General features: G+C 41.8%; 1 protein-coding gene across 4 annotated transcripts in view; it reads left to right on the plus strand.

Annotated features, from left to right (window-relative positions):
* The first annotated feature begins 38 nt into the window (after positions 1-38).
* Positions 39-15,582, plus strand: part of TGFBR2 (transforming growth factor beta receptor 2) — an 87,982-nt gene continuing 72,438 nt past the window's right edge. For 2 of the 4 annotated variants that reach the window (XM_078354483.1, XM_035278573.3), the window contains exon 1: positions 39-68. Coding sequence is in view for 2 of the 4 variants with exons in the window: in XM_002759680.6 (XP_002759726.1) it covers positions 375-468 (94 nt within the window). In the remaining 2 variants the exon portion in view is untranslated. Of the gene's footprint in view, positions 469-15,582 lie in introns of all 4 variants that reach the window. The other 2 variants (XM_002759680.6, XM_002759681.6) reach the window with 1 other exon arrangement.

The raw sequence follows: 15,582 nt of genomic DNA on the forward strand, positions 1-15,582 counted from the left end.
GAGCGAGGTCCTGCCCAGCTGTTGGCGAGGAGTTTCCTGTTTCCCCCGCAGCGCCGAGTTGAAGTTGAGTGAGTCACTCGCGCGCACGGAGCGACGACACCCCCGCGCGTGCACCCGCTCGGGACGGGAGCCGGCCTCCTGCGCTGCTTTCCTCGGCCGCCGGGGGCCTCCCCGCGCCTCACCGGCCTCCAGCCCCTCCTGGCTGGCGAGCGGCCGCCACATCTGGCCCGCACCTCTGCGCGGCCGGCCCGGCGCGGGGTCCAGGGAGGGCGCGGCGTCCACGGAGGGCGCGGTGCGGAGGCGCTGCCAGGGGTCCGGGAAGGCGCCGTCCGCTGCGCTTGGGGCTCGGTCTATGACGAGCGGCGGGGTCTGCCATGGGTCGGGGGCTGCTCAGGGGCCTGTGGCCGCTGCACATCGTCCTGTGGACGCGCATCGCCAGCACGATCCCACCGCAAGTTCCGAAGTCGGGTGAGTGGCCCCCAGCCCGGGCTCGGCGGGGCGCCGGGGGTCTTCCTGGGCTCCCCGCCCCTCCGCTGCGCTTGACAGTCGGGCCCGGCCACCCGGCGCCCGGGCGGAAACCAGGAAAGTTTCCCCCGCGGCACCCGCGCAGCCCGACTCCCGTAGCCGCGGGGATGTATGAGTTTTTCTCGAAAAAGAGAAGGAAAGTTCAGCTGCCAGGGGCTCGGGGCACGTTCGGTTCCCTTTGTGCGAGCAGGAAAGGCGTTGTGCGGGCCGCGTTCGAGGCGAGCCCCCACCCCCGGAAAGGGAAGTTTGAGAAGTTGGTTATCTGAAGGCGGCCGGGAGCCGCGGCGCGGGGCGGCAGCCTGAGCTGCCAAAGCAGCCAGCACACCTGGGCCCCTCCGCCCGCGGCGATGCGGCGCGCCCACCCAGCTCTTTCCCAGCCACCCCTTCCAAAGGCCAGCTCCTCAGTCCTGAGCGCCAGGACACGGCCACGCATGCCCTCAGGGCCGCTTCTTGGCCCGGAGTTATTGGATACAAGTTTCAAGAAAATAAGCGATTTCCAAAGGAAAGTTAGCTGGCTCCACTGACGCCTTGGCATCACGGATGGGTAGGGAGTGGAGACGCTCAGGGAAAACCGGGAATCCTTCAGTAAATGCCTACTAGGTGCTAGGGGCTGGAGATTTTGCCTGGAACAAGACAGTCCTGTCTTCAGGGAGTTGGTGTTTCTCTGCAATGATCGTTGGTTGGAAACCGAAGGGTTAAAAATCCCAACTAGGCTACCCACCTGACCGCTGTCTCTGAAGGTTTTGAAGAAAACACACACACACACACACACACACACACACACACACTATATATATATCTATATATCTATATATATGCATATGCATGCAGGAAAGGGGGTTCTTAACTATTTGTTATGGAAAGTGTAAAACTCCTGAGACTTCAAAAGTTAGACGTTTTTTTTTTTTTTTTGTTTTTGTTTTTTTAAGACTAAGTCGCCAGGCTGGAGGGCAGTGGCACGATCTCGGTTCACTGCAACTTCTGCATCACAGGTTCAACCGATTCTCCTCCCTCAGCCTCCTGAGTAGCTGGGATTACAGGCGCCCACCACCATGCCCAGCTAATGTGTGTATTTTTAGTAGAGACGGGGTTTCACCATGTTGGCCAGGATGGTCTCGATCTCTTGACCCCGTGATCCAACCGCCTCAGCGTCCCAAGGTGCTGGGATTGCAGGCGTGAGCCACCGCGCCCGGCCAAAAGTTAGACTTTTTGCAGCTATGAGCCAAATAACAGTATCTGCAGCTTGTCTGCCAGATATTTATCTGCGTATTTAGGCAAGTCATAGAACTTTTTCTAGGCGGTAGTTTCCTCATCTGGAAAATGGCAATGTTGAATCTGAGTAATTTTACATCATCTTCATGTTTAACATATTATGTGTCGTGCCCCTCCCCTCCTTTTCCCCCTGGCACTTCTGGTGACTTGGAGATGAGCCATGTAGACTTTGGGTGAAAGGAAGAGGAGCTGACAGTCCACATCACCCCGAGGTGTTCATTTTATGTACCCAGGGGCAGATTCACCTTTAGGTTTGTCTAGGGAAAAATGCACATCACAGTCTGCTGTAAATTTCAGAGTACATGAAATAGATGGAGAAGTTTTAAAAAATTATTGCTTACATTAAAGGTGACATGGAGATGGAAGTTTTTAATCAAATTATGAAGAAGCACTATTGCAAGTAAAAAGTCTTAACGCAAATTTGAGTCGTATGGTTTTAATAAAATCTGAGTGTTTTGTTCTTGGCATTTTTCCTACATTGCAGTACCAGAATGTTCAACTGTCTTTCATTTTCCTCTAGACTCTTAAAACCTGAATTATATTTTGCTAATAAATATTTAAAATGGCACCCTTAATTTTCTGTGAATGTTAAAAATCATTAAAACGTTTGTTCCAGTGTATAAAAGAAGGAAATTAGTAGGCCCTGATGTTGTTAGTTAGATTCTGTTTACAAGGATAAGATTTATGATTTGCAAATTCCAGACCCAATAGTCATGAGTCAGTTTCATTTCATCTATATACACACTTTTAAACAATTAGCTTAAAAGTGTGGTGGCTTTTTATTTGGGTTTTTACACAGTTTTGCAAGGCCAACAGATTTCATACTTTTATAGAATTGAAGTTGCAAAATGGTTGAATTAATGAATCATTTTTAATTTGTATTAATTTGATTCGAAGTAAACTTTCAAAGTTGGCTGAAGGTTGAAGACAGATCTATTGAAGACAGGAAACCTAATTCTACTTACATTTTAATTTTTCATGTAAGGAAATAGTTTCAGATTTTTTCTAACAATTGGTAAACTGAAAACGTTTTTCAAAATATCTTAATGCAAGATAAGATGTGAGGGAATGAGACTGTTTATAAAACAACAGGCTGCTTTTATGTCACCTATAAAAGCTGAAAAATCTGTCTTCTGTTTGGTAACTTGACAAGTATGCAGAGGATTTACATATAAGAACAAATTTCACTAAGAAATACATAACATTTTTTTGTATTTGTTCTTGACTTTGTTTAGATTCACTCTTCCTAAATGATCAAAACTGAGAAATTACTCTTTTGGGGAAAACCGTAAAGTGTACAGTAACTCTTCAGGTCTGAAAAATATGACTTTTACTTTTCAGCTTCCTAAAAGTAGATTCTTATTGAGGGCAGAGAATTTATAAAAGTGTCATAGGAATACAGGTTTTTCAGATCACTATAATAACATGCTATTGTGTCAGGGGAAGAGACTAGACATCATTAGGCCTCAAAGCTGATCTTTGGTCTACTTGTGCTTTTTTTTCCACTCATAAAACGCATTTTCACCTTTAGGCCACTTCCTTTAACAACATCTTATTTTTAATGAGTTACGGTGTATACAAAGTACTCAGCACGTTTTCAACTCATTGCCTTCCTTTCAATGTAGCAGCCCCTAATGATGACTGTTGTCCCTGTAGTCAACATAACTGCTACATGTTTTCTACTCAGTTATGAGCATGACTTTTTAATTTTTTCTGTAAGGTTAGTTTTTAACTCTGGATCAAAACGGCATCTCATCGATATCATTGCAAAAAGTGGCAGCTTTTTCTTCTACCTTCTCAATCGTATTTTCCGAGTATCTCTTGCCAGGCAGGACGCTCAGACCTGGGACATCATCTGATGATGAAAAAGACAGACCTGGTCTTTGCCTTCATTGAATTTAGCAGCTGGGAGCATGTTATGAGCAAAGAAAAGGATGCATGTTTTAACCTTTTATCCTTGGAAGCATTATCGAATACTGGTGTTTTATTTTCTACCCCTCATTTTCAAAAGCCTACTCTTTATTGTTGCTGTATACACTAGGAGGATGTACGTGTTGAATGTTTCCTTCTTGGTCCCCCTGAATATATTTTTGAATCAATTTATTTTCACTTTCCTATCCCTGCCTTATTATGGAGCCTGAGTTGAGCTGCGTTTAATTGCATTCTCCATGCTGTAGCCAGCATGATGGACCCGACGCGTTCATTTAGTGGTTCTCTTTGAGGATAGTCTGGTGGTAGAAGAGTGAAGGGTATAAACTTTGGAATCAGGCCATCCTGGTTCCAGAGCCACTTCCCGTTTACTGGCTGTTCAGCCTGTTGTAGTTACTTTACCTACTAGTCGTCCCTGCTCTCATTTGTAAAGGAGAATTACGGAGTTATGGTGAGAACTAAATAAAATATTGTTTTAAAATGTTTAACATGGTGCCTGCAACATAGTAAGTGCTCGGTAAATATGAGCTTTTGTTATTACTATTATTAACTCCTGAACTGGTCTTACCAAGGGCCTCCAACCTGGTTTTGATTTGACTCTGCTGCTTGACATCTCACCACAGCTCACACTTTCCCAGTCTGTTTGTGTCACTGCACATACACATAGTGTGAGCAATTTAGGCAGCTGTGCCTTTGTTCAGGGTGTCTGGAACTCCTGCTACCTGGTTAATTTTCACTCATCTTTTGAGACTTAGTTTAAGTGTCATCTTCTTGAGGGTACCTGCTTTGAAATGCCCCAGTTTGAGGTAAGTATCTCCTATGAGATACACACCTCTCACTTAGCTGGTAACAATATCGAACTGAAGTCATACCTTTACGGAACTCTCTTGCCCATTAAACCTTTCATCCTCTCAATCTTATTCGGTTGTCTATCTCTGGGGTCTCCAGCAGTGCCTGACACATCATTTAGCGCCCAGAAAATGCTGAGCTGAGCCTCCGCTTCATCCTACTGTATCGAGTGCAACTGAGGTCGACCATTGAACTAAGCAGTCACTGTTTACTAGGTGTTTTTACTTTCAGTTAGAATAGTTCTAGCTCTGATCACAATAAGCGATTTGACTGTTTTTAAACTATGGAATTGGTTCTTGTATTCCAATGAAATATGGAAAAAGATGTTTCAACTTCTGACAAACATGATGGAAAGCTGCTAGAAGTTTTCATGCAATTCTTTTAGCCATAAATTTTGAACTGGTGTAGGACCTTGAAAGCCACTGCAGAACATTAGATAAATTCACCAGAGAAATTAGCCAGTAGCTACTGATTCTTCTTTTATTTTTATTTTTCTAGAAGGATGTCGGAGAGAGAATTTTATTACCAATGAAGTGCTGCAACCTGAATTCAGTTTTTAAGTTTCATTCTTTGTCAGGTTTTATGTTTTGGTTTACAAAAGTGAAGCAGAGATGGGTTGAAGGGAAGTGTGGTCCTCTAGCCACCACTGCCTACTCTAGAGTAGTGTGGATATTATTTAGGTCTGATGCAAACCACCAAAACAGTTTTAAATAGGGTGCAGGAGAAACACACTTTCTTGCTATAGCCATGGCATTATTTGGCCAAGTTCCTCATGAAAGCGTAACTCTGGTACCTTGCTTAGCGTCTACCCTCAGGTTCTTACCTACAGCTTCAGCAGATTAAGTTGGGATTTTCGGTAGAACAGATATGCATTCGCAGTAGGAATGCCCGTCACTTATTTTGCACTCTCTGCTTTCCTGGTAATATTTTGCTCCACAGATACTTGTTGCTTGTGACTGAGGCAAGATAATGACTCTTAGACTTCATTGCTTGGCATGCCAAGAGGGTTTGGAATGCTGTACCAGCAGATTGGCTCATCTCAGGGAGAGAAGCTGGGGAGAAGGAAGAGAAAGAGAATTAACGTTTGAGAACCTACCCTCAGCCAGCCACTTCGCATTACGTATCTAATTTAATCCTAGGAGGAAATCTCCAAGATAAATTTTATTATCTTTACTTTATAAATGGAAAGATGGATCCTGCTCAAGCTCTCTCTGGAGATTTTCCTGGGTGTATGTGTGTGTGGCCCAAGCTTCTCCTGCTTGCGTGCTGCTGGGTTCTTTTCTGTCGTCTCTCTGTGTGTATGTGTTAGGAGGGAGGCTGAAGAAGGGTGAATGGATATCAGATTTGAGAGCCGGGAAGCTTAGCATCTAATGCCATCAGTTCACTGCTCCTGATGTAATTGATTTGCTTTGCTTACATCATCTGCCTCCTTCCTGACTGACTATCTTTGTGCCACAGAAAATCAAGATAAGGCAGAGTTTCTTTGCATAAGGAAACGCTACACCCTGCAGGTTGATAATCGTGTCTTAGTGGCAGGAACCATGGTAGGGGTCCTGTGGTTTAGCCACTTATAGCAGTTGGACATATCCCATTTGCAAAGATGTGTATTGTAACCCCCAAATTCTAAGCATGTACGAAAATCATTTGTGTGCAATCAAATGTGTACAACTGCTGATGAGGGCAGGAAGAGCAGTATCAACATAACAGGAAGAAAGGGACAGTTTGACTTTTGAAGAGGGCAATTTGAAAACTCGTAGTAGGTTAAGATCCTCTTCCTTACCCGTAACATCAGGATTACTTCTGCCTTTTACTTGCCACAGTCAACTTTTTAGGTCTTAGCACCCAACAAGGAGCAACTGTCCTCTTGGATGCAGTCAGTTTAGTCTGTTATGGCCTCCTGCTTAGACTCTTGCGGGTTCCCTAGCATCTGTGTTTTGTTTGGAGGCTTGAAGCTATCCTTATTAGAAGAGATTTAGCTTCAGGGCCCGTATCTATGACTGGGGAGATTCTACCTGGGAAAGCTCAAGGCATGCAGCTCTTTTCTTTTTTCTTTCTCTCTTTTCTGTTGGAATATTTTCCTCCAATTTCTTTCAGCTCTACAACTAAAATACAGGCCTATTGTTATGAACACAAGTGGCCTCTGTCCTGGGCTTTAGATGGCATTCTGCTGTCATTCTTCTCTGGTCAGAGCTGTGCCTATGGGGTGAGGTGACTTCTGGGCCTTCCAATCTTACTCTTTTTATTTTTAGACTATGATTTGGTTACCTGGGAACCCACATCCCCTGCCCAGAAGCCCCTGAACTGGTATCTGCAGTTTGCATGGATCCTTGGAGCCATCGTCCTGAAGGCCTTCATTGCTACTGGTTGAGCAGTCTGCCTGTGGGTGCATCAAGGGATAGCTGTGTGTGTGTGTGTGTGTGTGTGTGTGCGTGTGTGTGTGTGTGTGTGTGTGTGAGAGAGAGAGAGAGAGAGAGAGAGAGAGAGAGAGAGAGAGAGAATGAGCACTTGGTTGTCCACATACACACATATCACAAGGTCCCTCTTGATGGAGCAGGCAGTGGAGAGGAAAGCAGATAGATGGATTATCAGGGCACAGGATAATGTCTCTCTTCAAACCGTCCATTTCTAAGGAAGGACTATGAATATTGTAGGAGTTCTAAAGCTGTACCTGGTCTTCCAAGACTTGAAAAGATGTATTTGTCAGTCAAGGCAGAAGGATAAAACCTGTTTTATTGGGCAGTTTGCTAGCTTGATTTGTAACTTTAAACGTTTTGACTTGTGGTAAATGGGCCTCTCTTTGCTCACTTGCCTTAGGCCTTCCCATGTTGGGGGTGGGTCTGCAGCAGCTGCAGTCCTTTGCAGAGATGTTAGGGAGAAATTAGTTTGGTTAATTGTATCATTTTTTCCCCTGGAATAGATAGCATCAAACATAAGAAAAAGATAACGGCTGCTTTGTATATTTCCTTTGGGAAACGTAGTTTTTCTTAGTGTTGTCCTGAAGGGAACTTGAGCTCTATCCATTTCACTTGATCTAGCTGCTGTTTCACTGATCTTTTTTTGTTTTTTTTTTTTTTTTTTGTAGATTTCCTAGTGTCTTAGTTGCATTTCTTTGTGTATTGAGACCACCAGAGCAAGGCGAAGTTTATCTGAATGTTTTTTCCTCCTACTGTAAATATTTTATTTGAACCATCCATGGTTCAAATAAAAAAGAGGCTTGCTTCTTCTCAAGCCTCTTTATAGAAAATAAGGAAAAAGTCTTCCCAATGCTTTGGAAGATATAAGGCTGTCATTGCTTCATTTTAAAGAACTAGGGATTTGGCTGAACTAACATGAATGCCTTTGAAAGAAGATACGGGTTGGATACATATTTTTAGTATATGATGTAGCAGCTCTTTTTAAAAATATAAATCATTACAAAGTCTTCATTTCCTGTGTGTGGGGGGGAGGACGATAACATTGCTGCTTTGTGGATGACTACCTTTCATGCCCAAACTCTGCAAACTTTTCTTCATAGGGAAATGGAATTGGCCTTATGCCCCCTGTAGCTTTATTCAATACACTTCATGGACTAATTTCCCAATAATCACAGCAGCTACCACTTAGTGAGATCTTGCTACTGCCTGGCTCATGCTGAGTGCTTCAAATGTATTAACCCTCAAAACAACTCTACAAGGTAGGTTGTATACTATGCTTATTATAAATCCTCCAGAGTTGATAAACTTGCCTACATCCACCTCGTTAGCAAATGAATAGGTTGGGATTGGAACCAAGGTGGTCTGTTTGGGGATCTAGACTCCTAATTGTTATACTGTACTGAGACTAGTCTGCCTTAATTGACATAAACTACTTGTCCATTATAGCATGGGTATTGGAAGCCTAGGGGTTAAGAGAAATAATATCCAACATTTTTCTAGTATTTTAGCATTCTTTCTGTATTATCCCATCAAATTTCCTTAGTGTAATAAAATAACACATGGTTCATACACCAGGTAGTCAAGCATCATGCCTGTCTTGTGACCTAAATGGGAAAATGAAGTATATACCTCAAGTGATACAGTCTTAGCTGAATCATGGAACAATTATGCCATCAGGGAGTTCTGAGTAAAACAGGCGATTTATTTGAAAGAACTGGGAGAGTTGATAGATCCATCAGATATGTTGGGGGTATATATGCTAGGCTCAGGTGGATATGCTATGAAGTGCTTGAACTTCATCTTCAAGGCTACCTATAGACTTTCTCCAGGTTCCAGGAGAGGTCCTGGCAATGTGCTTAACAAGTGTCATCAAGTTAAATATTATTTACGAAATCTTGCAGTGCTCAGAATCATACAGCTCACCTATAAAATTAACCTGATAAATGTTTTCCAAATTTGGGGTCAATCCAAAAAGTTTGTATGACCTTACCTTCAATGAGTTATGAGGCTAAAAGGAACTTTTCCAAATTATTCTGACTTACAGTTCTAAAGGGAAGACTGAATTATTTTTCTATTATCTCAATAGAGAATATTTAAAATGTTATTGGAAGAGATGCTCTAAAAGTGTGCAACCAAAAAATATAGGAAAAGTACTTCCAAGGTATGTCAGTCAGTTAATAAAAATATTTGTTTTAAAAATACTTCATATTTGTAGTTTTTATAGCTTTTAAAAATTTGTTGTTTGTATGATACTGTTTTATTTTTATTTTTTTTGTTTTTCCAGAGATGATATCTCACTCTGTCACTCAGTCTGGAAAGCAGTTGCATGATTATAACTCATAGCCATGGGTTCCTAGGCTCAAGTAATCCTCTAGAGTAGCCGAGACTAAAGGCATGACCCACCATGCCCAGCTAACTTTTTTTTTATTTTTGTAGAGATGGTATCTTACTATATACCCAGCCAGGCTGATCTTGAACTCTGGGGCTCAAAGAAGTCCTTCTACCTCTGCCTCCCAAAGTGTTAGGATCACAGGCATAAGCCACTGCACCCGTCCTGTATGTCATTTTAATTTTAAATAAATATTAACTTTATTTTTAATTTTGTATTCTTCCTCTTAAAGAGTGCCCCTGAAATTTGCAAGCTTTAGATTCCAAAGACCTGAGTCTTTGACTAATGGTAGGATTTGTTTGTTGGTTTAGAAAATAAATGTTAAAAGATGCCTCCTCCTCCTTCCCCTGATCACAAACAGAGACTGAAATCTGCATTGTTATTTCACAAAACCAAAATATTTTTCCTCCAGGTCTAGCTAAACCCTTCATCATTTTCCTACTTTAGAGCCCCTTGCCAAGTAGAAAAGAAGTTGCAAAGATGTAATTATCACAGACCTTCATCTTGGATGAAAGATAACCTAGCGCTGACCCTTAGTTTGAGACTAGAAAGACTCTACGCAGGAGACAGCTGGTAAAGACTTAAGGTTGTGCCAGGAATCGAGGTGTCCGGGTACCCAGGCTGTCTTTCTTCCTGCTGGGTTTCCTTTTCCTTCTATACGTTGACAAGAATTGGATTAGATAAGAGTTCCAGTATTTTCTCTTCTGAGACTTTTTTTATCTTTTTTTTTTTAAGAGATGAGAGACCATGTTGGTCAGACTGGTCTCGAACTCCTGACGTCGTGATCTGCTCGCCTCAGCCTCCCAAAGTGCTGGGATTACAGACGTGAGCCACCGTGCCCGGCCTTGAAACATTTTATTCACTCTTACCTCTCTACTACTTTGTTAGTAGAATAAATCATTGAAGTTGAGTTAGAAAATCTTTAGCTAATCAAAATAAAAAACTAACAAAAGTCCTAACAGGTCAGAATTGAGAAATACCACAAACTTCCACTGGTGTTTGTTGGAGATGACTACTATTAAAAAAAGAAAAGAAAACAGCATAGCTATTTTGAGAATTTCCTACTACAGGTGTCTGAGCATACATCCTGACTAAATAGCATGTTTACTTCAGCTAGAGCTCGCTCCTTGCTAAAGAAAAGGCTCAACTTGGTTTCCGTGGTAATATTATTTCTCTTTGGTTAGTTATGGTGTTTTCATTCTCCCCTTCCTCTGAACTGGTAACAGTGTCTGGGAAAGTTTTTCCTAAGGTAGAAAATTATGAAATGCTCTGCTGTGCCTAGGAGAAATAAGGCTAAATGAACTTTTATATTGTTTGGGAAAAAAAGGGAAACTATCCATTATAGCATGGGTATAGATATAATTAGTGTTCTGCTGCCCTTCAAATATTTCTCCACCACTTTTCTTAAAATATTCTCAGAAAAGACAGAATTTGCAACAGATTGGCAGTTTTCAGACTGCTGTTTTAGGCAGGGGAGTAGCTGCTGGATCCCATAATGGCACTTCTGTAGAGTGTTTAGACAATTGTTAGCATAGACTAGGAATCTTTCAACTTTGGCTGTGAGTGACTACCCTGTTACTACATGTCGAATTTTCATCCCATTCTCTAAAGCTCATAGTATTGGGTCAGGGGGAGGAAAGAAAAAAAAGAAAAAAAGATATAATTTGTCCTTCAAGTATGTGAAAATGAAAAAATCTAATAGCAACATCTTTGATACTCATTATTTTGCAGTTCTTTAGATTGCATTGTTGTAAAATCTAATAATCTCAATCCCTTTGGGTACTCCTGCTTTTATTTTTATAATTTATATTGTTAGAATGAATTTCTGTTCTCTTAGGCCTTTGTTCATTCTACTTTCTTAATACTTCAGGAGCCTCATTCCTTCCTGAGTATTACGTTTCATAAGTTAGTATATGCATCGAGGCCCAAATCTTGAGCTCCAGCATTCTGACCCTGAAAATGATGGTTTCCTAACATCTTCTGATAACAACATCTGAAGATGTTCTAATACCTTGCTGCTCCTAGGAGATCCAGGGACCAGCAGCATCAGCATCACTGATGATTTATTGGAAATGAGAATTGTGGGCCCCTCCCCAGACCTCCTGCAACAGAATGTGCACTTTGACAAGGTCCCCAGGTGATTCCTGTACACATTGCAGTTTGAGAAATCCTGCTGTAATAGCGTTAAATTATGTTCCCAAGAGTAACCAAATGATCTCCAATGGTTTTAGTGGATCACATCAGGCTTGTTTTTGTCAGTAAAGAAGAGAAGCATTCAAGGAAGAGTTGTACTTATTTTTACGAGAGTCTTCTGACTCCTCCTAAGCTGTTTTAACTGTATGGTAACTATTATAACATGCAAAAGCTAGCAGAAGACAGAAGGCACTGGGGCAAGTCAACTAAATCAGCCAGTTTTTAACCAGTCTGTTTCCCCAATCATCCTTCATGAGTCTTTTGTCCACTGATTGTCCTTCCCTTGACCATGGTGAACTGTAGAACCCAAGGACCCATTTCTGTGCTGCACTCACTGCATTAATCATGTTTACCTCATTAGGCATTTACTCACAGATTGCTTTGACATATGTAGGCCTTAATTCATTCCGGAGCTGTTAGACCTCAGCATTTCTTAAAACATGTAGCACTCTGCTCCATACAAAGCAGGTACTCAATAAATTAGTGATTCGATGACGGGTTTTCAGGAAGTGGTTTTACTCTTCAACATTTTTTAATCCTTCTCTTTTGTCTTGAGGAACTTATCTGTCTGATGCTGGGGAAAGACTCACTAATTCTTTCTTGAATCGCTCAACATTTGTTTTAGACTGTGCTGAGAGTGCCACGTAGCCTTTTTCATTGATTTGCTTCTTTATTTTGACACCGTAAGGCAGCTTTTTGTGCCTTGGTTACTTTTGCCTTCCAGAATTATGGGTCTGTGTCAGTTAAGAGTCCTCTTAAGTAACATAGTGGTCACAATAACGAGTCCTTACAGGCAGTTTCTAATGTTTCCAAATAATTTCATTTTCTGACATTTTTTGTTTTGTGTTTGACATCCGAACTCTACTTGGCAAGAAAAAAAAAACATAAAACTTTCCATTGCAACTCATATCTCATGTTGCTTCCTGTTGCATCAAATCTCAAGTTATTCATCAGAAAAGTTACACAAACCGTAACCATTCGCTTTTATGTTTGCCCTTGAATTATGCCACAGTAACAGAAAGCTGAACTCTTACTTTTGTCATCTGTAAAAATCACCTAATTGGTTTCTGCTTATGGACATGTTTTGTTCCTTCTCTGTCAATAACGCAGGCATTGCCATCAGTTAAATCTCCTCCTAGACAGCATTCTGAATAGCTGGCACCTGCTAGAAAGCCTTCCATGGATTCTATGAATCCTAGATCATCACAGGGCCTTCCCTTTCTCTTTGAGCATGGGGGCTGCCTCAGTGTCCCTTGGCTTCTAAGAGAGTGCCTTGTGCAGATGAGACACAGGACCAGTTTGATGACTGCACATGCAGATGAAGCCATACCTCTTACCCATCTTCTGTTCCACCCTTGGCATCCTGCATGCCCTGGTCCCACTGGAACCCAGCTGCCTCACACATGTTTTTTGCTTACAAATTTTCTAGCTTGTGACCATTCTCCACCACTTCCCCTGAGTTTTACCATTCTCTACCTGTGCCCTACAACAGCTCCACCCTTTGAAATAATGCCTGGTCTAAATGTTGCTTCTTCTATTGGGTCTTCCTTGATTATCCATCCACTGCGATTCTTTCTCCTGCACATAGCCTCTCTAACAAGTCTTGCATTCTCATTCATATGACCTTGCTTGCCAAGCTACCTGCGCTATCTCTGTGTGTTTTAAACTCTTATGAGAATGAAAACTCTTTGAGGGAGAAACTCTGTGTGATTTTGCCATAGCTCTTCACACACATTCTCACTAACTGTGTTTGTTTATGTGTTGTGTTTGTTGCTGCTTGGAATTCATTGCTTTTAAAGGCCGAGGAAACTTGCTTTTAGATCCAAGGCTAGGAGTGCTACCATTTTTTTGTCTCCTAGATGACTTACCTCACCACCAAGTATGAATGTCAGTGGCTTAAAGCCACCTGTGGCATTGTTTGGCAGAACCATAGGCTTGTGGAAAATCTTGTGTGATCTGCTTTGTGCAAATTGGTCTTTACAGTGGAGACTTGCTGTTTCTGTAGTCTTTAGTTTCTGTGAATTTTGGGGAGCTGTGGAGTGTGGGTGTTAAGCTTGATTTTCTCTCTATCACCAGTTCCACCTTTGATTCATTTATCCTCTCATGTGTGAATCCTTTGCAGAAGGCTCAGTGCCTTATGACTACAGAGGCCAGACAAAGTGATAAAGTAAATCACACCATCTGACACAGACAATTTTTTGCCACTCCTGCCTTTCCTCCTTATGAATTATAGATTATCTCAGTCCTTGGGATTGCTGGAATAGGGATGGCTGAAGGTGTCTTGGTACAATGGAGAGTGCCTGAAGATACTCTTCTACCTACCTGAGGGTAAATAATCCCATGTTGCAGAGGTGACCTCCGGTTGTACTTTTTGGAAAGCCCTATTAAAATGACACATGCTAAGGAGACTTAAGTTTGAAGCCTATCTTACATGGGTACTTAATAAAAGTAGGTTTCCAAGGAAGGTCTTGAAGGTGGCCTTCAGCCTTTTCCTCTGCCATAGTTTCCATCCATCTGGAATAAACATGCAGTGTAGGTACCACAAGTAGTGTTCTCTAATGCAAGCAGAGCTTCCAGATGTGTCTCCTGCCTCCCTTCCAGCCAGGTTATCACCCATGTAACCCCTCCTCTATGGGAATTCTGGAGCTACCACTGACATCATAACATGACATAGATTTGGACTGGCAATGCCCTACCTTCTCTGTCTATAAGGAAAAGGAGATGAAATAAGAATTTTAATTTTTTTTTTTTTGAGACAGAGTTTTGCTCTTGTCATCCAGGCTGGAGTGTAATGACATGTTCTCGGCTCCCTGCAACCTCTGCCTCTCGAGTTCAAGTGATTCTCTTGCCTCAACCTCCTGAGTAGCTGGGATTACAGGCGCCCACCACCACGCCTGGCTAATTTCTATATTTTTAGTAGAGACAGGGTTTTGCCATATTGGCCAGGCTGTTCTCAAACTTCTGACCTCAGGCGATCTGCCCACCTCGGGCTCTCAAAGTGCTGGAATTACAGGCACAAGCCACTGCACCTGGCCAGAATTTTAATATTCTTAAGTCTTAATATTATGTAGCATTTACTGGAAATGGTTGAAATATAATGCTTTTAATTTAGCATGTCATTGTAGGTTTCAAAACTACTGAAAACCCTTATCTTCCAAGATTTTAAGATGATGTTAGTGAGAAATGTTTGTGATAATTAGATCATCACTTAAACTTATTCAGCACTTAACAAAGCATTTGCATGAACTCTGAGTATCTGGTTATCAGTTTATTAATGAGATGCCTGAGGTGTCTTCAGGGAAGAGGAGAGGATATGTTAACTTACTAAATGACTGCTGTAGCTATAGTAATCCACCGATGAGCCAAGCCTATTGGCTTTGTTACTCCCAAGGTAGAACTTATTTCATATAAAAGCAACTTGACTAAGTATTAGATGTCTCTGTAAGTCATTTTCTGCCAGCCAAAACAATTTTGTTCTTCTTTATATCTTTCTTCAGACATACATCGTTAATAAGTTCTGGGAAAGGAAGTGCAAAACAATACTTGACCTCTGATACAACGTACTGTTTTGATTGTGATCGACACTTTAATAAAATCTATCATCAAGAAAGTCTTTGGAGTGAGTCCGTGAAAAGCTTGGGAAAGTGATCGATAGGGTGTCACTTTTCTTAAATTATCTTCCCATGTTGCTTAAGATGACCAGGGAGGCTCACTTGGCTCTTGTGCTCTCTAAATTGATGTGTCCTCAAGTTACAAGAAAATGAGGTGATCAGACTCGGCAGATTGTGTTGGTTGAAAGCAGCCACTTAGACCTCAGTTTGCTATGGGCTTCTGTGTACTTTATTGGTGGTGACCAAGATGCAATGAAAGGTCCTGATTTTGTCCACATTTCTGCCCACACCCTTTTTGGTGCATACCTTTTGGGAATATATAAAATGCTTTTCATTGTTAAAATAGCTGTTAAATAATATTAAAAGCCAAAAAAAAAAAAAAGCCATGAAAACAGTCATT

This window comes from Callithrix jacchus, chromosome 17 (genome assembly GCF_049354715.1).
Source record: "Callithrix jacchus isolate 240 chromosome 17, calJac240_pri, whole genome shotgun sequence".
Classification (NCBI taxonomy): domain Eukaryota; kingdom Metazoa; phylum Chordata; class Mammalia; order Primates; family Cebidae; genus Callithrix; species Callithrix jacchus.